The sequence below is a fragment of the Amphibalanus amphitrite genome, unplaced genomic scaffold (assembly GCF_019059575.1).
Source record: "Amphibalanus amphitrite isolate SeventyFive unplaced genomic scaffold, NRLGWU_Aamphi_draft 000338F_arrow, whole genome shotgun sequence".
Taxonomy (NCBI): Eukaryota; Metazoa; Arthropoda; class Thecostraca; order Balanomorpha; family Balanidae; genus Amphibalanus; species Amphibalanus amphitrite.
The window spans coordinates 601014-622398 of NW_024881833.1; the positions used below are offsets into that span (position 1 = coordinate 601014).

At 59.8% G+C, this 21385-nt stretch overlaps 2 protein-coding genes across 2 annotated transcripts; both read right to left on the reverse strand.

The window, feature by feature from the left end:
* Nucleotides 1–25: 25 nt before the first annotated feature.
* LOC122388917 (nascent polypeptide-associated complex subunit alpha, muscle-specific form-like) lies at nt 26–2845 on the reverse strand. Its single transcript, XM_043380427.1, has 2 exons — nt 1195–2845; nt 26–780 (listed from the first exon to the last, which is right to left on the reverse strand). The coding sequence occupies exons 1-2, from the start codon at nt 2762–2764 to the stop codon at nt 734–736; spliced, it is 1617 nt and encodes a 538-aa protein (XP_043236362.1). The 5' UTR covers nt 2765–2845; the 3' UTR covers nt 26–733.
* A 251-nt stretch (nt 2846–3096) lies between these two features.
* On the reverse strand, nt 3097–20879 carry LOC122388890 (zinc finger protein 609-like). Its single transcript, XM_043380380.1, has 6 exons — nt 20502–20879; nt 20271–20378; nt 6395–6530; nt 4154–4244; nt 3330–3893; nt 3097–3106 (listed from the first exon to the last, which is right to left on the reverse strand). The coding sequence occupies exons 1-6, from the start codon at nt 20877–20879 to the stop codon at nt 3097–3099; spliced, it is 1287 nt and encodes a 428-aa protein (XP_043236315.1).
* Nucleotides 20880–21385: the final 506 nt, after the last annotated feature.

Below are 21385 nucleotides of genomic sequence, written 5' to 3' on the forward strand. Positions count from 1 at the left end.
GATCCGATCAGCTCCAAAACATCCGTTTTAATGTTGCTCTGTATTTTCACTATTCAATAATAGCCGTCTCTGAATATCGAACGAAACGGCCGGGTCTGGCGACCAGCACACACAGATATATGATATCTCCTACTCGGCACCACATAATGCACATCCCTGCACGGCTAAACACGGGCAGCCGGGAAACAGCCTTTCTAAAGAGCGCACCACAGCACAGGCGCGGCCGACAGCCGCTCCGTCGACAGGGGGGTCCGCCCCGCCCCCACCGACAGGGGCGGGAGGGGGGGGGGCACAACCGACAGACTCCGGCCGCGCGTGCTCGGTAACAGCCGGTGCCACCAGGCGGGTCCCCGCGGAACCCCCCGCGCCACTGGTCACAACGGGGCCAACAATCAAAACACGCGTGAAGACAAAATCGATGAACACCTCCCACAGGATTGGGGCAACTTCTGAACTGCTGCCACGTCGGGCCGACACACAGCGGGGCTCGTTGAAAGCATTGGTGCGCGGCGGCAGCCGCAGTCCCCACTCCACCACCCAGCAATAATGCAGAGTTTCGACAATCCGGTGGCAGGCGTCATCTCCAAAGTTTCGTCTCTCTGAGGTCACAAAGTGTGGCGTCTTTGTACACTGGGGGGCCGAGCGGCAGTCGATATGTGCCCGGTCCCCGCGGCGCCGGCCCGACCACTATATCACAGCCTTCTGAAGCCGGCCGGCCGGCCGCACGGGACCTCTATTTGATTGGCGCAAAACTGGGGCTCGGGCCGCCGCCCGGCACGCCTGGGGAAGGACAGAGCCCAGAGTTAGAACAGAGCACAGGAGTGCATGGAGAGCCGTCACGAACAGTTCATCAGTCATTACAGTGGAAAACGAGTGAGTACCTATGATGGGCAGGCTTAACCGTTACAAAGCGGAAGACGAGAGATGAATTGAATCAGCATCTATTGAACTTTGAATAACTCAGACACGGGCACGGGCAGCCGGGAAACCCAATGACTTTGAAAACGGAATGCCTACAAGATGTTCCTATGACTTAATGGCCCAATTACGGTTTGAATACTTTGGGAATGCCCGCAAGACGCAAAGTTCAGATCGATTGACCAGCTAACTTAAGCAATTCTTCGGAGGTTCATACTATCAGCTCAGAGTCATTTGTCCCTCGCCAGAGATGGGCACTGCCGCCCCGTTTCTCACCTGTGAACGGGTGGTAGCCGCCCGGCGGAGGGAAGCCGAGGCCGGGCCTCAGCGGCGCCGACAGCGGGCTGCCCGGGGAGCCGGCGCGCACGGCCGCCCCTGAGGAGGCCGGCGCCGCGCTGGCCGTGGTGCGCGCCCGGTCCGGCACCTCCAGCAGGCGGTGCGCCGGCGGCGGCGGGTACGGAGCGCCCCGCACCGCCGCCGAAGACACCTCACTGGCGCGCGAGGCGGCCGTGGTGGCGGCGCGGCTGAGGTCCTCCGGCGCCGCCGATACGGCCGCCGCCGAGCTGACCGGGAACCGCGCCGGGTAGCCGCCGTTCAGTAGCACAGGGCCGTACGGCAGGCTCGGCATGCCGGGCAGGCCGAACGGGTAGCCGTAGGCGGCCGCGCGCGCCGCCAGCGCCGCCGCGTCCGCCGGCCGCTTGTCGGCGGCCGTGGTGGGCGGCGGCGCCGGGCCGGCCGAGGAGGTGGGCGGCGGCCGTTTGGACGCCACTGACACGGCTACGGGCGCGCCGCGCTGGCTCGGCAGACCGCCGGGGCGCGCCGGAGTGCCCAGCGGCGGCCGGTGTGCCGGCGCCGGCTGCGGCGAGGCGTCCCGGCCGGCGGCCGAACCCGTGTGCGCCGCGCGCGGCTCCGCAGACGGCGGTGCAGAGGTCCTGCCTGACTCGGCGTCCGACAGAGCATCCCTCCTCTCGGCGGGAGGCGGGCCGGCGCCGCCCGGCCCGACCGACACGGCCGGCCGCTCGCCGGCCAGCGCCGCTTTGTACTTGGGGTCGGCCATCATGGGCAGCGGGTAGCCGGCTGGGTCGATCGCCGGGTACGGGTATGCCGCCGGCAGGTACGGGTACGACAGGTACGACAGCTGGCCGCCGGCGTACTCGCCGGCCGGCGGTGGGCCGCGCGCCCCCTCCTTCGAGTCCACTCCGTCAGCACCCGGCTTACCGGCGGCCGGCGGCGGAACGTACACACCCGGCGGAGAGAAAAACGAACGGTAGTAGACACTCGACGGCGGCAGCGCGCCGGGCAGCTCCTTTTTGTCGGCGGCTGCGATCCCGGCCGGCGCCGGTCGGCCCGAGGCGTCCACAGGCGCGCCATCGTCGGAGATATCACTGTAGGCGGGGCTGGCGGTGCCGTCCCGCGAGGGCCGCTCGGCCGGCCCCACCGCTCCGGTCGGCACCCCACTCGACACTGCACCGGCGCCGACGCCCAGCGGCAAGCTGGACACTACCGGCGGCACTACACTGCCGGACACTACTCCAGGAGCGGTGCGCGGCGCCAACCGAGACGGATCGACACCCTCCGGCCGCGGGCTGGCGTCGGGCGTCCGCGCACCGTTCTCTTTCCGCCGCTTCTTGGGTCGCTCCTTGTCCTTTCTGAGCGACTCGAGCGCAGGGTTGATGGCAGATGTCTCTCCCAGTATGGTCGGTTTCGGCTGGATCGGTTTCAGATGGGCCACCGACTGACCAAAGCCTCCACTCGCCGGTGGCACGGTCACCACGGGCAGAGCCGGTGTCGCCACGCGCGCCGCCACGCTCTTGGGTTTGTACTTGGCGGCGTCGACGGCGGCCATGACGGGCACGGTGCGCGCCGCGGTGGTGACGGCGGCGGCGGCGGCCGACGGGCGAGACACGGCGCCCAGGGCCGGCGGCGGCGCGGCCGGCTGGTACACGGAGGCGGCCGCGCGCAGCGGCGCCGGGCCGCCCGCCAGCAGCGCCGGGCCCGGCCCGGCCGCCGCCGACGCCGTGGGTACCGCCGTCGGCCCGAAGCGTAGCACGCCCGATGTCTTGACGTTGCCGTTGCTGTCGCTGATCTGCACCTTGGCGTGCGTGGGCCGCGGCTCGGCGGCCGGCGGCTCTCCGGCGACCGGCGGTGGCGGCGGCGGCGGCGGCGCCGACAGGCCGGTCAGCTGCGACTGGGGAGTCACCGCTACCGACACGGCCGCCACCGGCTTGGCGGGGGCCACGGCGCCGTTGGGCGGTGCTGACGCCGCCACCGGAGGAGCCGCCGGCGCCGGGGTGGCCGGTGTCACCGGTGACGTGGCCGGCGCCGCCGACGCCGTCACCGGAGCGGGCGAGGGCGGCGCCGCCGGCGGGGTCTGCGGCGCCGTCTGGGTCGGGGCCGTGGCGGCCGCCGACACCGGCGGAGGAGGCGGCGTCTTGGAGGCGGCCGGCGACTCCGGGGACGAGTCGCCCGTCTCACGCTCGCCCTCGCTGAGGCCGTTCGAATGGGCGTGACTCTGGTGGTACTTGAGTCCGTTGACGTGTCGGTACTTTTTCGAGCAGCCCGACTCGGGACACTCGATGAGCGGCGCCGGGGTGGTGGCCGCCGGCGGGGTGGGGGCCGGCGAGGGTGGCGCGGCCGCCGCCGGCTCCGGGGTGCCCGGCGCAGACGAGGCCGGCTCCGACAAGCTCGTGTTTGAGCTGGTGCGGCTGCGCTTGTTGGGGGTCCGGTCGGCGGCGGCGGGCTCGCGGTCGGCGGCGCGCCCCTTGCGTTTGACCGGGCTGGCCGGGGCGGTGAAGTTGGCGCCGGCCGAGTTGGCCGTGCTGCGCCGGCCCTTGCTCTGGCTGCGCAGTTTGGACTGGGCCGACGCCCTGGTCTCGGCCACGGTCGGCTCCGGCGCGGAGGCGGCGCCGCGGCCTCGCTTACCGCGCCCCTTGCCGCTGCGCGACTCCAGCTCCGCCGTCGGCGAGTCGTTAAACCTGGCGACAAAACCGGACGTCAGACAGTGGCACTCATACTCAAAGAACCCTACCTGCAACGCCAAAAAAGCTCAACTTATCCACTTTGGTGACGACGGTCAGCATAGAATAACTCATTTACACGCGCGTAAAATCGCATTACGCAACTGAATCATGAGGGTATCCGATTCCCGCGTCCGATCATTATCAATATCCCATACATTCCCTCAAACAAGCCGCCGTCACACACAAAGTTACGTAGGTTACGTAGGTTACCGTACCTGGGCGGCGCCCAGTCGTGGTGCCGGGTGTAGTCGAGAAGGGTACCGACGTACGTCTTCCCCCGCCAGGTGACATTCACTACCAGAACACCTGAAAGTAAGAGATGAAACACCGTCAGTCGGGTCCGGCACTCGGACACTCCACATAGCGGGGGGTGGGAGCGCACAGCAGGACAGGGCGAACGGCGAGGTCTGGGCTGGAAACGTGGGATGAATGTTTTCCCCTGAGGAATGGTAGAGAAAAAAGGTCATGAAAACGGGTATCAGTCACCTCGTAAAGACGCTAGCTTAGTGGGACCATGAATGTCAACGCTACGATCGATAAGCTTCCTTACAAACTGAATCATCCGGATCATTGTCTCGATGACTGATGTTCTCAAATAGCGGCGTCGCCGAGCTCCTTCAATGTCGAGCTAGCCTGCAGTACTATGCTAGCGTGACGACCTGAGGCGTTCGAATATTTTATAAAGGATATGGGTAAGCTCCTTTGGCGTCGTGTAGTTTGAAGGTATTTTATTTCCCTTTTTATTTAAACCTTGAATTCAATGGAATGGGTTATGTTGGCCCATATGACATGAGACTATTTTACGTTCCATTTCAATGGTGGTGAGACCCAACAGACACTCGTGAAACCCGTGACCGTTTGATGGTCTCGTGTTGATTGGACCTAGTTTTGAATTGGTGACGGCTCCCGATCACAACCGTTTCAGAGAGCGACTGTTGTAAAGCGCACTGACACTACATTTTTAGCAGACATGCTTTTGTAACACCGGCGCAACTAAACCCTCAGCTGAAAGAAACAGGAAAGTCCCGACAGCGCAACAAGACACCACATGCAAGACCAAACGATGTGCCGGACCAGATAACTACATTCATTGACAATAGATGGCGGTAGTACTGACGCCTGAATGTATGCTGTTCCGCAACACATCGATATTCTTCCGTAGCTCTCCATAGATGGCGTTAGTGTCTTACGCCTGCAGATAGGCTGTACCGCACGTCCCATTACCACATAGCATAAGGCCGCCAATTCGGTCCTGGGACTTCCGACTTGGTAGTGTATGTGTTTGATGATATTCAGTTTCGTTAACAATGGTGAGTCATCAATGAGCAAGAGCATCGAGGGCAAATTTCATGATCACACATGACAAGTGAAATATAACAGCACCTAATCAATCCTCATTGAGCATTAGGTAGGTAGGTACCTACTGACTGAGCTTTTGAGCTGATTGATCAACATATGTAACAAAACTAAAAGGAAAAAACATCGGCCCCAATGCGTCGCAGAGCAGTGTCCTGTCGTCCAGCTAGAAAAGCGCTTCCTGCCATATATGGTCTCGTCTCTCGCTCCACAGTCAACACCTCGGCAAGTCTCCGCAGCAGGCACCCAAAGCCACAGTCGCCAGCCAGGCCCAGTCCGGGCGGATCAGCTGATCACGGGCGGGGCAGTTAGTTCGCCGAGCTCTCCACAGATGGCGCTGGGTGTCCCGTTTGCCGGCTGCCACGGGAGCCTCGCGGCGCCGTGGGAAAGGCCAGCTGGCGGCGTTCACCGTGGGAGTGACGGCTCCGCTCAGACACTAGACAGTAGCCGGTCACCGGCGGCTACCGGCCAAACGACGACACGGGAATTATTCAACCGAAAGACTTTTCATTTCAGCCATGTGTCTCGCCGGGTACCGAGAACGATCAATCAATAACTTATCCAGGCGACAGTACGGCTTATTGCCGTGATGATCTCATAAAAACGTCATTGCCAAACAGAGGACTGAATATGGGCGTATCAGTGTCCGGTTTTTTGTTCCGCTCCGCTGCCGATATTACCTAACATAAAAAGCGCACAGGGAGTTCGCCGCCGATTGACCTTGGGAAAGTTGATTGGATCGTCACCAGCTGGACACTGCTGGGAGAAATCTCCAGCCAAAACGCCGCTAAAGCCAGTGAGAACGACCTTCGGACTCGGGTTGATTGACAACGCTTAACGTCTAACTTTGGACGGCGCCGATAGTGCTATCAGTGAGCAATTACGATAGGACTGTTGTCATACCTTGTCCGAAAGATATCGCCAGTAAACACATCGCATTCCTACATTGAAGCATTGCGCCAAACACATCTTTATGAGTTGTGACGGCCCATCAAATGATAGCAGACTCCCTTGAGGCCCGGAGGCGGTACGGCGCACCCCTCTGACGTCAGCCGTCACAACTGATGACGTCACTGTGGCAGCTGTCGCGCGGTACTGACCTCCCTGGGTCTCCTGCCACACGATGCCCTCCAGGTTGACCGTGGTGCCCGGCTCGCAGGGCCCCAGGCTGTCCGGCTCGAGCAGTGTTCCGCGGCTCACCAGGCCGTCTGTGCCGACACACATGTCCGACACGCTCTGTAACACAGAGGTCATACAGGTCACAGGTCGGGTCACATGGGTCACAGGTCAGTCACAGCGTACATCACGGAAAAGGTCCCGGCAAATGTCACAGCACAGATGGCGGACAGCGGTACAGGTCACCATCATAAAGATCGTCTTATAAATCGCGGTTTATGATCGGCTGACAAAATGGCAGACGGTTAAACACGACACCAAGTTTATATCACGTGTTGTTTCTGCAATTTGCTGATCACAGTGCTGAAATTTACATTTGGAAGAAAACACTGAGCTATTTCATCTGCCGATGCATGGTTAGTCAATACGATCGACACTTCTAAGAATAAAATAGCGAGATCGAGGAAACGGACAAATAGAATCAATCGAGGCATTTTGTAGTCGCGTAAAGGTCACAGCCGATCCGTCACCACCACGGGCTCCGTACTCATTGGCGAGTGGCGGTAACGGCGCTGGACTGGAGCCAAATAACCAATCAGGGTTTCTGGGACAGGCAGCCGCCGAGGTCATTAACGCGGTCCCATTGGGAGGGACTGCAATAAGTTCAGACAGCAACAGACGGTGCTGTGGCCACCAACCGTCGCTGAGCAAAACAGACCAGCGCATCAGACCAGTCGGCGTCAGACCACCATCCCCGACCAGCGCGTCAGACCAGCGGCGGCCGGCCGTCCCTGCCACGTTCCCAGCGCGCCGCGGTGGCCACCGTTCCCTGCACGGTCATGCAGCGGCGATCGAGATAGGCACGGCGGCCGCTCCTTCCCAGCACCCGGCACGACAGGAGGCGCCACTCCGCCTGCCGCCGCCGCTGCATCGCGGCGGTCCCAGCCGAGCGTCACGTGTCACGTTACGGCGTCACGAATCACGCTGTGGTGTCACGTCACGGTACTCATTCCTGTCACTGCACATTGCACTGTGACCAGTCTAATGATATAGGCCCACCGCCGAGCTGTTGTTCAGTCGTCCCTGAGACGCTTCCCAGCCTATCGCCTCATCACAATCCTTCCCTACCTCAGCACGGCGTTCTAACAGTCAGCCCATTGATGTGAGCCCACGTCCCATTGTCTAGCGCTGTCCTCGGCTGGCCTTGTTTGGCCGGTTTCCATAAAACTCCATCAGAGTCTGACGACACGTCAGGACGGCCTCAACAAATACAGACGCGCCGCGCGCCGGTGCCGGCGCCGCCCGCCCGCCCGGTCCCGTCAGCTCCCAGATGGACCGATAGCCCTGTGCGCCGCCCGCCGTCCGCTGCTGCCGCCTGGTGGCCGGGATCGGAACTAGGACGGTGGTCTCTCACGCGTCACACGCGCATTTCCGGTGGATTAGGGGAGGGTGGGGGCACGCCCGTCCGCTGAATAGGCTCGGAGAGTGGCGAGGGGGCAGATGGCCAGAGATCGACATCATTTACATCTCCGGTGTAATTCGTCTGGCTTCGATAAACAACAACAACGGTACAAATACAACAGCAGCAAGCAGCCGCCAGACCGCTGCAAGATTTGTCACTCACTCGGCGTTCCTTCATCGATTTCACCACTTTTTCTCTTCGACTCGCGTGACTGATCATTGAAGGATGAACATCTGTTGTTTCTGGGATGCTGGATAATCACATCAGCGCAGAGCTCCGATCTGCCTCGGTGCACCACCCTCAGCGGGCCGTAATCACTCATCTCTCTGTCCCTCGCTCTGAAGTCTCATCTACCTCTCTCTCACTCTCTCCTCTCCGCGACTCGGCTCGCCACGGGCGGCAGCCACGGCCTTGGCAGCTCTGACCAAAATCTCCAATCGCCCAGTAGCGGACAGTAGACCGTGCCGTTTCGCAAACTCCGTCGCTCGTTTCGGCCCGACTCCGCTGGACGTCACGAGGACAGAGCGCGGAGAGATGGAGAGAGGGGCGGACAGCTCGGCCGCGGAGGAGATTTGGTCTGGCACGGCTCAATGGTCCGCACTGCCGACCGACGTCCGGTCCGACACGGAGGGACGCCGCCGTGACGTCACAGGGGGCCGGCTGGCGGAGCGCAGTGACGTCACAAGGGGGTCGGCAGTGACGGGACGTGTCGGGACGACACGGCACAGAGAGATAACGGGCACTGACACAGGAAAATGGAGGAGATGGGTGCGTGAATGGAACTTGCTGGCACCGGTAAAACAAGGAGGGTGGAGACGATCGGATGTCTGCAGCCGATCCAGAACCACCGAGACAGACACGGAAAAGACGACACACACGTTATCAGCAGGACGACGGACCATGGAGCAGAGCGATCCAGAAATAGCCGCAGGAAGTGGGAGCACCAGCGTGTCTGGTGCTGCCGTCCGGTATCAGCACGTGTCAGTGCACGGACCGGCCGGGCCAGCTCGGCGGCGGTTTCTCTCAACAAACCCCAGTCCATCTGTCAGCCGACCGGGCAGCCGAGAGGACCAGCAGGCCGGGCAGCTGGCCGGGCAGCTCGCACTCGCTCCCGCCACCGACCGTGCCTAAACAACCACTCCAACTCATCAAAACCATCAGCCACCACACGCGCGCCCACGCACCAGCGCACAGGGCCGGCGCAACACGCGCCCGGCGCACGCACACACACGCGCGCCGCCCGCCCTACACGTGTCAAATTCAATATGAGCCGCGCGCTCCGGGCACCTTATACATATTGATGAGAGGCGGGCGGGCCGGCGGCAGATGGTGGGGTTTCAGCCGTTCGGTCCATGGCGGGGACACGAACGTTCGGTCCATGACAGAGGATCTAGCCGTGTTGGTTGCACGGTGGGCGGCCGCTCGTTCCACAGCAGCTGCTGTGCTCAGCTCGTAACCGCTTCTGCCGCTGTCAGAGCGAGAGACTCCTACACTGCACTGTCAGCTCCGAATAGAAAGACGGCCAAACGAACGACTGAACGAACGAATGTCAAAGAATTGAACGTAGCGAAAAATCGGACAAGCAGCTAGTGCTGATCAGCAAGCGTGCTGACAACTATGCCGTCACCAGAAATAAGCAAGAGCAAAAAGTAATAAGTAAATGTTTTTTTGTTGTTGTGGGAGACAAACAAAAGACCGAACCCCACACTTCTTCAGGAACAACCAATTGATCAAGCGACAATCAAACATGTCAGCAGCATCAGCTAATTAAGATTTAACAACTGAGCAAACAGATTATCATCTGTCTCCAGTCAGCCAGATAATACACACGTCGTCCCGCTTCCTTCCCTGACCGCGTCGGGCCCAGTTCCACGGCAGATGTTCGCCATGCCCGCGCGGGCGGACCCGTCCCACAGACTGCCGACCTCCCGAACCAGCAGGGATCGATGGGCCCGCGGCGTCCGCCCAACGCCGCGCCGTCCGCCCCGGCCCGCTAAATAATTAACTCACCACCGCCGTGATACCCCACCGGCGCCGGCAAATAGATCGGAAAATTCAAATCAGCCATAGACGATGAGCGCTAATGTCTCTGTCCAGGCGGCCCGCAGAATACCGCCCGCTCGGACAATGAGCATAATACACCGGCCGGCGCGGACCCCGTCAATGGTTCTCAGAAGTCTACCGTTCACCGCCCGCCACTGACAGCAATGGCACCGGGCCGAAAAACGACCGGCCGGCCGGCCGACGTAATTTATTAAAGCCGATACGATCGGCTCATTCTCCATCAACTCGGCTGTCACATCTACCGCCAATAACCCGGCCGCCTCTTGCCCGAGGCACCGCCCTCATTAGCGGAGCAATTAAGGCACCACGCCACCACCGAGAGCGGCGCTCAACGAAGACAGGGCACGCCACGCCGGGCCACAACACGTCCGGCCGAAACACGCCACGGTTCAACACGGCAGCAGAGCAGATGACGGTATACAGTCGGACACGCTACGGTGCAATACGAACATCCTGCAGTCTGCAGCCTGCACTCCCAGCTGGAGACGGTGCATCGCGGCATGGCGTGGCGCGGGCGGCGATGGAATGGAATGAGGATGGCAGGGAGGGCAGCGAAACGGCAGAGATGGGATGACGGGAGACAGCACGACACGGTATTATGGAATAGCACGGCAAGGCATGGTGGTGAAAGGCACGGCAAAAGACGGCCGGGCCGGAATGCAACGGCATGGTAAAAGGAACGGCCGGGCTCGAAATGCCACGGGATAGTACGGCATAACATGCAATGACATGGGACGGCCTGGCGTGGCGCAGCACGTCACGGCCATAAAGCCTGAGGTACCCAATATAGCCGGCAAGTGTCCATTTAAAGCAGGAACAGGGTAAACATAAGGCCGACCTTAGACCGATCGTCGGTGACAGCCCCGGAGAAATCTCGTCACGAACGGCCGACTCGGGCTGATGGCGAAAAGACACGACACGCCGGCCAGCCTGGGCCGCGGACGGCTTATCGCCCGAGCCGCTTTCATGACTCGTAAGTCGTAACTCCCGAGTTCACGAGCTCCAGCAGAACATATCGGAAACTCCCTGCAGACGGCGGCACGCCACCGGCAGCTCACGGAAGTCGTAATCCCTCCTGCCGTGCCGCCTGGCGCTGGCTACCGGGCGTCCTATGACAGCCGGTCCGCTGCCGTCACCTGACCGGCGCGGCGGTCCCCGGACCCCGGGGCGCGGGCGGGCGGACGGCGGGGTCAGTGTCCCTGTTCTGTCCGGTCGACCGGAGGGGCGCCGTCAGCGCGCCGCTCGGGCCGGGCCGCACCCCATCGATCGGTGAGCGCCGCCGCGGCGGCCGGCGCCCCCCGAGCCAGGCAGCGGCATCCCCCGACTGAGCGGCGGCCCCAGTCAGCCCCACACGGCTCCGAACAGTCTCAGAGTGGTCCCCAGTCGGGCCACACAACCGACAGCTGTGAACGAGCTGAGGGGGAGAAGCGGCAGAGGTGGGCAGCGCAACTTGGAGCTGCCAGCTAGCTTGATAAAACAACCTATCATTTACGGAACATGACCAAATAAACATTCATGATACCACATATGACGAGTATTGAATGCCTGCTTGAGCAGCCTGCACGACCGAGCATGGCGCATTGAGCATCTGCGGCGGCTCCAACTGATGACCCATTGTGAAAGGTCCTGACATTTCCAACTGACGGCGGCCGTGGTCGGATGGCGCCGCTGCAGTCCGGTGCGCTGTGCTGATGACCCGCTGCAGAGGGCCGGACGGGGTACAATTACCGGGGCGGTGCCGGCCGACGGGTCGCCGTGCAGAGGAGATAGCCGGAGGATGGGGCGCATCTGTCGAGCTCCGGCGGCTGCCAGCAGCGCGGAACACGGCACCATTACCGGTGACAGGCCGATCCGGGCCGCATTGATATTTATGAGAGCCCAGAGACTAACGTCATAAAGGCCGTCGCTCATATCAGTATGCCGGGCCAGATGACGCACAGAGGCCGCCCCGCGTCAGTCAGAGCGCGGACTGGCTGAGCAAGCCACTGGCAGCGGTCAGGGTCCGGCGGGGGAACTGAAGGGTCGAGGTCCTCAGCCTAAAACCGCAGCTGTGCCCAGCTGCTGTGAACTGTTCCCAGGCCCACGGGGAGCCCCGGACCGGACCACAACCGGCTGGTCACAGCGCCACTTTGCGAAATCGTGTGGCAAGTTCTGAGCCACATTTAGCTCCTTTACGGACGGCGCTCGATTGCCCCGCCGTCTAATTAAATTACAGGCTCGACTAGAAAACGGTGCAGTAGGTTAGACTCACTGGTTAGGTCCCCCGAGAAAATCAGATGGTTATAAGAGCAAATAAAAAGACAGACTCAGTGACCAGAAATGGTTAAACTTTGGCGCAGTAGTTCAAACAGATCAGGAAAGTTACCCGATACACGGTCAACATTACATCTGAATTAGGAAGTGAGCGTTGTAGAAAGCATTAAACAAACAAGATTAGTGACAATCGATGTTCTGCATGAGCTGATTATAACGATAATGATGATGGCTAGGAGTTTAACCGTCCTGATTACATCAGACATCAATCAAGATGCGCAGCTTGTTGAACATTTGCTCGCGGAAGTTGAACGGGCTTGCATGTTAAGCAGCCGGCCCCCGGCGTCGGGCCAAAACATTGCGTGATCTGTCGAAGCCCAGGAAAATAAGGCGTGTTTTGCAGGCGGAGTGCCGGTAAACCCAAATGGATGACGCTGACAGGTGCACCGCTAAACTAAATTGAAGCCCATTGCAGAGGAGGCTGGGTAGGGGCTCAAAGCACATTAGTCTGGTGCTCTTCTTCCAGCTGGTCAGCTATCAGTCAGAGGCCAATGTCACTCGTGTTTATCGCGCGCCACCGCAAAACGGCGTTCAATTTGTTTTACGAAGCGGATCCGAATTCACGCCTTATTGGGAAGCGGGAACCTTGACTGGCTGAGGAAAAGCAGCGTTTAACAATTAGGTAATTAGCAAAGCCAAACGACTCATTTGATCGCCTACCTTTTATCAACCAGGGTATTCATCCACTACAACTTGTTATGATCCGCATTACCACATGCATAAGTGAATGCTTCAACATGAACTTTGAATCTTACATGACCTCAACTTGCATCGGTCCTTGATACAGATGTTCACCGCTGTGCCCGACAGTTATGACACATTACATAACCTGGCCTCCTGACTGAGTTACATCTGTTTAATCTTAATTCCGCCCGGCGCTGAGCTTTTTACACCCGTTCCCCGCAATCTCAGGGATCTCGCAGAGGTCGGCCGGCCTGTTATCGCCCCATCAGCGTGCACCGTTCCTGACGCGGGATTAGCGCTCTGACGCCGGTGGACCACCCAGCGGTCCTCTTCCCGTCTCCTTCCCGCAGAGACGCCGCCAGACGAGCCGCCGCGGCGCCGAGCAGCGCCGATGACGCGCCGACCGGGAATACTTCGGACAGGAATGCTCATCCGCGGCCGTCTCTCATGTATCTCCGGAACGGTGCGGCTTTACGGCCTGAAAGGGAAAGGCCGCCCGCAAACGACCGAGCCGTAACAGGCCGGTCGTAAAATCGCCGACGTTCGCCGCCGCATTATAAAAAGGCCCACAAAATCGCCAGGAAACGGCTCGTTGCCGGCGAAGGCCACATCGGGAGCCAAATCCGGAGTCCGGACTCGCCGCCAGTGGCGAGTGGCGAAGGCACGCGGACTAGTGTGATTACTGCATCTGTGAGAAAAGCCTTTTTACCTCTTATCGTTTGGCTTCAACGAACACTCACCGCAATCAATGTCGAACATGTCATTCGTGTCATCTATGTCTTTCGTTGACGTGTCACGTGTACCATTGTCATGGAGGGCAATGTCCATTCCTGCCATTAGTGTGACTGATATCACGGACATCTTTCGTCTCCTATAGCTCATCCAGCTCCCTCGCCAGCTCGCCAAACTGTTCGGTGGCCGTCGTCGGTCGCTATCACCCCGGTCCAATCGCGTCGCGTGTCCCCCGAGAACGACCGCTCGCCGCTCACCGGTCGCGGTGGTCGCCGGTCGGTGACAAGAATAGCAGCGACCGTGTGCGGACGGCAGGCGGCGGGCGGCGGACGGCGGCCGTCGCCATCCATTATTCCCGCCCTGCCGGGGTCATTACCTCAGGGTACGTGACGGGGTGTCCGTACCGTATCGGCCGCATATAATGGCACCAGCCGTGGGCCACCGCTGCAGCCCAAAGGGGTGCTATTCACCGGCTGTGCCCCGCCCGCAGACTGCCCAGTGTGCACCACGGACTGACCAGCGCCGCCCCGTGCACAGGCACCATGCACAGTGCACACTGCACCGAGCGGCGGTAGCCTTGTATCGCGCCGCTGCCGGCCTATGATCCGCACCACAGCCCTATGCTAATGCCGCAGTAGTGGGCAGGAGCCAACAGTTATTGGCTATTAACTGGAGCCGACCGCGGGCGGCGGGCCATCAAAGCCACCGCGCCGTGGAGCGGCCCGGCGGCCCTCAATTAGCTGACGGACGGCGCGCGGCGGCGGCCGGTCCCCCCTCCCTCCCCTCCCCTCCCTCCGGCGGGCTGGGAGTGCCGCACGGGACGGACGGGACGGAGAGAGACGATTCTGATAACCGATAACCCAGGGAAGAAACAAGCCGGATTCTGGAATGCGGGGAAGGGTTGGAAGGTATCAAGGTAGATACTGAACATACCGGGGAGGAAAACCATCTGCAGAAACGTTCAACAACTGATAAAGAGAAACGGTTTACGAGCAGCATTCCGCCGATCGATACCATCAATAGCGGTGGTTAATATGACGCGGTGACTCATAAACAGGCCTGTGCTGCACCGTGAATGGACGGCCGCTACACCCAGTCGTGTCGGACGGCAGTAACGCTGCCTTCTGAGGAGCGACACACCCCGATACCACGCTCCGTATGCATAATTCACACAGGGTGCTGCTGAGGACAGGCTGTTTCAGCTCTCATGGCCCGACACACGGCATTAGCGCAAACATTAGCCACAACACAATGCAGGAAACACAGGGCAGTGTTCAGCCGACTGGCAGCTTTGCATAATACCTCAATGTAGCTACATGTGTAACTCGTCTGGTCCGCGGGTGTGAGCCACGCCTTTGGCAGGCCATCAACCATCCAGCTGGCGAAGCAGTGCCAACACCCACACGGAGCAGACGGCCTGGCCGGTCCGCGTCAGCCCGAGCGGGGCAGTCCGGAGCAGCCACCGTGACCGCCCCGTGAACGACAGCCGTGCAGACCGGCGACACCGTACCGGCGACACCGTAACAGAGTTCTCACGACGGATATCGGTGGGGGGGGGGGGGGAGGGGGACGGGGCAGCACCCACCGCGGTCCCAGGATGATGAGAGGATAAGGCGAGCAACGCAATAGCGTTCCTCGGAATTGTCAGGTTTATATGAGCCTCCTGCGACAGCAGAGCCCGACCAGAAGCATGTTCGAAATGTTTTGATCGCGCAGGGACCAGCAGCAGGCTTCTCGGAGCGGCGCGCAAAAACAGGAGGCAACGACCCAATCGATTGTTTGGATAGCTGCAAGTTACACTTCTGAGAAGTATGAATATAAATCGCCTTCGGTTATTGATTACCATTTCAAGACGACATAATGCTCTCGTAATCGTGCTCTAGTGGATTCACGCCTCCGACACCTCTCCACATTCACGTCACCGGAACGACAGCCGTCGACTTCCGACTCGAGCGAGAGTGGCGCTCCAACAAAGGAAGCCGACACCCACCAGCTGACGACAAAGGCCCACCGACCGCCGCCGCTGGGGAGGGGGAGGGGCGGCGCTCGGCGGGCAGGGCAGGGGAGGGGAGGCACGCGCCGGGCTGGCAGGCCAGACGGCCGTCATCGCCGGCATTTGTACGGAACGGCCGACCGCGCCGGCTCGTCGCGCGGTGAAAGCAGTGCCACAAAAAACTGCCGTGCGAATGCTGACCGGTAGGAAAGCGCTCGCGTGGATATGACAAAGGAATGTCAGAGTCAGAGGAATGATAATGTCGGTCTCATAAATGGCGGCATGCCAGTGCCAACAAACGGTTGAACAAATTAGTGGTGAGACCATGACTGCACAATTCCACCTCCATTAATAATTTTAATAAGTCTGCCACCAGTGGCACTCGGTAAACCACACACAACGTCTTGATGCTACCGTATTATCATCGCCGTATTTTCTGGGAAGCTGTGAATGATGTGGGAACTAGCGACGGCGTCGGTCGGCGGGTCGCAGCACAGGTAATAATGCGGTCGGCGGCTGGCGTCGGTCAAAAGGTCACGACACCGGCCGGCCACCCACCGGGTGACGCGGTACCTAAACCAGGCGGGACGGAGGAGCGAGCAGGGGAGACAGGGTGCAGGAGCGGGAGGGAAACGGGGGAGGAAGCTAGAGGTGGGAGGAAAGATATGGGACAAAGATGAAGAACGAGAAATAGGCAGCGAGAAAGAGAAGGAGCGAGATATGTAGGTATGTATGTCATAAAATATGTGCAGAGCAAAAATAACGCATTAAAAAAAAAAGAAACATAAAAAGACTCGAAGCCTATTTGAAGAGAGGATGGCAGATTCGGCACGATTATTTGGGCGTAAAGCTTTCCGCCGAGCCGCGCTCCAAATTAAGCCGAAGGCAGCGCTATCGGCCCGCCCAGATAATGAAATGGCGTCGCCGCGAGCGCCGGCTTCACGTGTGGGATGAGATGTCGGCAGTCGGCCCGGCGGGGGCGGGCCGGGACGGGGCGGGCGCTGCCAGCCCCCCCCCCCTCCCCCCTCAGCGCGCCGCTCCGTCAGCTGACTGCCGGCGCGGCGCGCCACCTCTGGCGCGCTGACAGCCAACGAGCACAAAAACGGCGCACTATCTCCGCGCCATGGAGGGTAGGTGGTGACAGTGAGTGCTCAGAGCCTATCAGCAGCGGACGGCGGTAGAGACAGAGACAGAGACAGAGGCGGGTGACAGCCGAGATCAGTCATAAAGCCGAGGAAGCCCAGAATAATAAAAGAAATGGTCCGACCATTGGATAAAAATTACTCATGAATGCTAATCATCATCTTAGATTATGGTAAATCATGATTTGAGGCATTGTGGTACGTATAATTATAAAACCAGCTGACAGGAAATGCAACTAATGAGGAGGAGGTGGACTCGCTACAACTAAAGACATCTGATCGTGGTTATTTGTCATGAGTGCTTTCCAGTGGTAGCTGGAGATAATTCAGGAGCAGTTTCACATTTTCAACAGTGGGCTGCTTCAACAGACAGCGGCCAGCCAGTCGGCCAGCGGACCCAGTGACCCCAGTTAAACCAAACCCGCTGAACAAAGCGGGCATGTGCCTCCATTATTTATGACCCATTATGTAATCTCGAGTACCTATGCAATTCCATAAATGATGCAGCAAGGAAAATGCTCTGAGGATGTAGGGAATGAAGGCCAGTGTGCCACTCAGGTAACTCGAATGAACATCAGAAAACTAACAAGTGCTGAATTTGTCATGATAGTGATACATTTACGGATATTTACATTTCCTATGTTCAAAATTTACATCTTTGAGCTGTTGAGCGTATCGGCACAGCTAATTTCTCGAAATTATTCATGCCTTTTCTCAACACAATGCTGATTGGATCACGGTAGCGGCCAATGCCCGCTGGTGGGCGGTGCCGGCCCGTTCGGCCCCGTGTCAGCTGACACAGCTGACACAGCCGACACGCGGCCAGCTGCCGCCGTCAGCTGATAGCGATCCGATGACGTCACAAAGTGACAGGTGTCAGGTAGGCGGCCCACGAGTGGCCGTCCGACGACCAGTTAATTCCCACATGACAACAGCGGTGGATTTTTTTCACTTGCCTGAAACCGATACCATCGTGTTCATCCATCTGTTGTACTAATTACACAACGAAAGCGACAAGCTGTGCTTTACTATCACGGAAGGCGTATCTGACAACGCGGTGGAGTGAAACTGATTAGACAGCACATTTTTTTCATTTAATCCGACAAGGAATGCACAACATAATGCAAAATAAACAATGAGTAGGTAAGAGGTTAGGACGTTCAACGTTTAAATTTCAATTTTAATAGGTATTATGCCAAAACAGTAGGTTCTTATTTACTGCGAAGAGATTTAACTCCCGGTAAAATAGGCAAGGAAGGTTGCAACTTGACAATAATAAAGGTAACCTTTTCGCAAAAGCTGTATTTTTGCTAATACATTCAAATAAGGCAGCCGGTCACCGGTTAGAGGCCCGTTAAACCCGGCGAACTAATTCTCCGCAAACGGTCCCAAGTTCCACTATTGACCGAGTGACTGCGCTCCATACCCGTCTCTTCACGGCGCCGGGTCGCCCGGGGTCAGCAGGGGTCAGCAGGGGTCACTGGCAGGTCGCCAGAGGTCGCGGGCGGCGCGGGTGGGCGGCGGCCGCCAGCTGTCCGACACGCCGCCCCCGCCCGCCGTCAGCGGGTTTGTAAACCAGGCCGTAAACAGGCATTACACAACTCGGCCGGTGCCAGCTACCCTCCCAGCGGGCGGCCGGCGGCCAGGGCCCGTCACCAAGACACTCAGGGCGGGGCACGGGCCGGTACAACAAACGACCCGTGATGGCGCGCCGACCCGACTCGGCCCGACCCGGCCCGCCAGACCGGCCGTCAGCAGACACGGGCGGCTCTCTGCCAGCCGCCAGACGAGTGTGTTTGTTTTTAGCAGCCGACGCCGCTCTAACTGATGACCATCTTCACAAATAGCTGGCCATCCGCGTGACGGAGGAATACCAGCCGCGCGCCACCCCTGACATCCACCGACCGAATTCCGTCCCAGAATCAACAGCGGCGCCGGAACCGGGCGCCGCTGCTGGCCAAGTCGCGGCCATTACAACAGACACCCGGCCCGACGGACGCTGATCCGTCCGTCACGCTGGAAAACCAGCCGCCGGGAACGGCTCAGAGTGGTTACCAGACATTCTGCCCTCTCCAACCCCTCCTCAGCCGAGGTCAAGGCTAACAAATGGCGCTCTCCGCTCGGTCGACGGGGCCGATGCGTCATATTCGCCGCGCTGTCGACACCGACGTTACCGACGCCGGGTAATATTCTGCGGCGTTTCCCGGCGAATGAGCATAGCTTAGCTTCGGCTCGGCTAAAGACAACTCATTTCGAGTTCTTACACAACACGGAAAAAGGAAATGGCAACATATTGAAACAGACAAACGGTCCAACCCAGTGCAGAGTTGAAAAACGATCGGAAGTGTACCATCCATGATCCAGCACACGACGTGCAGCAAACATGTCGTGTCGTGACAAATAGTGGCCTGAGTGGAATCAATGCGGCGCCGTCCAGTATATCTATTTGCAGCGCCCCACCACCGATCAAAGTGCGGGCCCGCTGTCAAAGGCAGTGCTTCCCCGCGGGGCGGGCGCGCTCCACAAATAGACGTCGACAGCCGTATCAGATCTCGGGTGTCGGTTGGCATGGCGACCGCTGACTCGAACCGGTCGGCCGGCATGCGAGCAAATGGAACAAACCTGACCGCTCTATTATTACCAAGGCCCTATATAGAAGGTATGCTCATTAGGCCGAAGCAGCGATTTCCGTGACGTCACAGGTACGAAGGGTCGGACGGCTGTAATGCAATCCTATGGAAAATGACCCAACTTTAGGGCTCTCCCACATAGCTGCCAACCTCGACACTAAGGTAAAAGTTATATCACATAAAAGCTCAAATCAAGTCGAACAAGAAACCTATCTGACGTTTTTACGTATTACTAACGGCTTAGACTCTATTCAAGTATATTCAGAGCTCTGCATTACCTCACTTTTTCTGCCGTCAATGCCACTACAAATGTCTAGTCGGCGCACGTGCGCTTGTCGAGCGGGGACCACCAGTCGGGCGATTCAGAGCTGCCGCCCAATCAGAACGCCGCAATGCCGTGACGTCATTGGTCGCACACGACACGTTACGGAGATAGGGATGAGACAGCCCTGATTATTACCAATTACAGGCACAACCAGGCACCGGAAACAGCACGGCCTACGCCAATAACGGCACCACTAACACAACAATCAGAACAAAGTTAGAGCCCAGCTGTCGGCGCCGCGCGCCGGCGGGCGTCTGCTGATGTGGTACTGAGCGCGGCTCAGTCGGCTCAGTGAGTCGGTGAGTCGCGCTCAGACCCACCGAACCGGCTCAGCTCACGCCTGCATACAAAGCACAGCGGGCACACAAAAAGCGGGGCCGCGCGGCCGGCTGCGCGCGCAGTTCACATACCTGAGTGGGAGCATCCGTCTTGGGGCGTTTGGCCGGCGGTGACGGCGCCGCGCCCGGCGAGTCGGGTCCGCCGGCCGCCGCGCCGTCCTCGTCGCCGGCGCCGACGCCGTTCTCGCGGCGTTCCGTCTTGACCGCGCCGGCCGGCTCCTTATCCCGGCGTTCCTTCTTGTGCACAGCACGCTTCCCGGCCGCCTTGGCCGCTGCCTTGGCCGACTGGGAATCGGCGGCGTCACCGGCGGCGACCCCCGAGGGAGCCGCCGCGCCCGCCGCCGCCGCCGCTCCCGCCCCCGCGGCAGCAGCGGCAGCGGCGGCGGCAGCGCCCGCCTTATTATCCACCTGCACTATCTCGTGTTTGGCCTCCGAGGAGCGTCCCGGCTTGGAGGTGCGTTTGATCTTCATCTTGAGTCCCTTCTCCATGGAGCTGCTGTGCTGCTGACGGACGCCCATCCTCGGATCGGCCGACGAGGTAGACGAGCGCGCCGCGTCGTTGTTCTTCTCAATGTCGGCGTCGAGGTCGATGATGAGGTCGCCGATGCCGACGTCCCACTCTCCGTCGTCGTACTCGAAGTTGGTGGCCGACTGCTGCTGCTGCTGCTGCTGCTGCTGCTGCTGCTGTGACTGCTGTTTGGCGAGGCTGGCGGCGGGCGCGGCGCCGGAGCCCGTCTCGGAGGACCTCTGGACGGACCTAGGCTCGGCCGGCGCCCCCTCCTTCATCGTAGATCGTCAGCTCCACGCTGCAACACAAGGGGAGCGGGGAGTCAGTCAGAGGACCAGCCCACGGAAGGGTACTTAAGAACCACAGACGCCTATGTAGTTAGTTGACAAGACACAATCGGCGGTTCTGCGTCACCACTCAACAAACACCCATCGCGCCGCCCCAGAGCGGCCCCGCCCGTCACCCACCAGCTCATCGTGTCAACAGCGGCTCACCCACTCCCACCGCACGCGGCGTGACGGGTTACACGTCATCAGTCACGGCCTTCGGACCGCCTGGATAACACACACGCTGACGACACAGCAGTGCCGATAGTCACACAACACACCCGGAGCACGGGGAAAGCCTGCACAGTCCCTGTGTCACAGCGGCCCGGAACAGCGGTCGACGGAGAAAAATGTGCACGGATCTGCAAGCAACTAAAAGTGCGGATTACAATGTCCGGTTTTCACTACGATTGTTAAATGGCTCTTGAACGAGCAGTTTGGACTAGCCGTGCTTCTAT

Coding starts and splice junctions, on each gene's coding strand:
- LOC122388917 (XM_043380427.1), bottom strand. CDS start 2,764: ATGGCCGCCGTCGACGCCGCCAAGTACAAACCCAAGAGCGTGGCGGCG. Junction 781..1,194: donor CGGCTACCACCCGTTCACAG/GTGAGAAACGGG, acceptor GTCCTTCCCCAG/GCGTGCCGGGCGGCGGCCCG.
- LOC122388890 (XM_043380380.1), bottom strand. CDS start 20,879: ATGAAGGAGGGGGCGCCGGCCGAGCCTAGGTCCGTCCAGAGGTCCTCC. Junction 4,245..6,394: donor GTGGCAGGAGACCCAGGGAG/GTCAGTACCGCG, acceptor TCTTACTTTCAG/GTGTTCTGGTAGTGAATGTC. Junction 3,894..4,153: donor CACGACTGGGCGCCGCCCAG/GTACGGTAACCT, acceptor TTTTGTCGCCAG/GTTTAACGACTCGCCGACGG.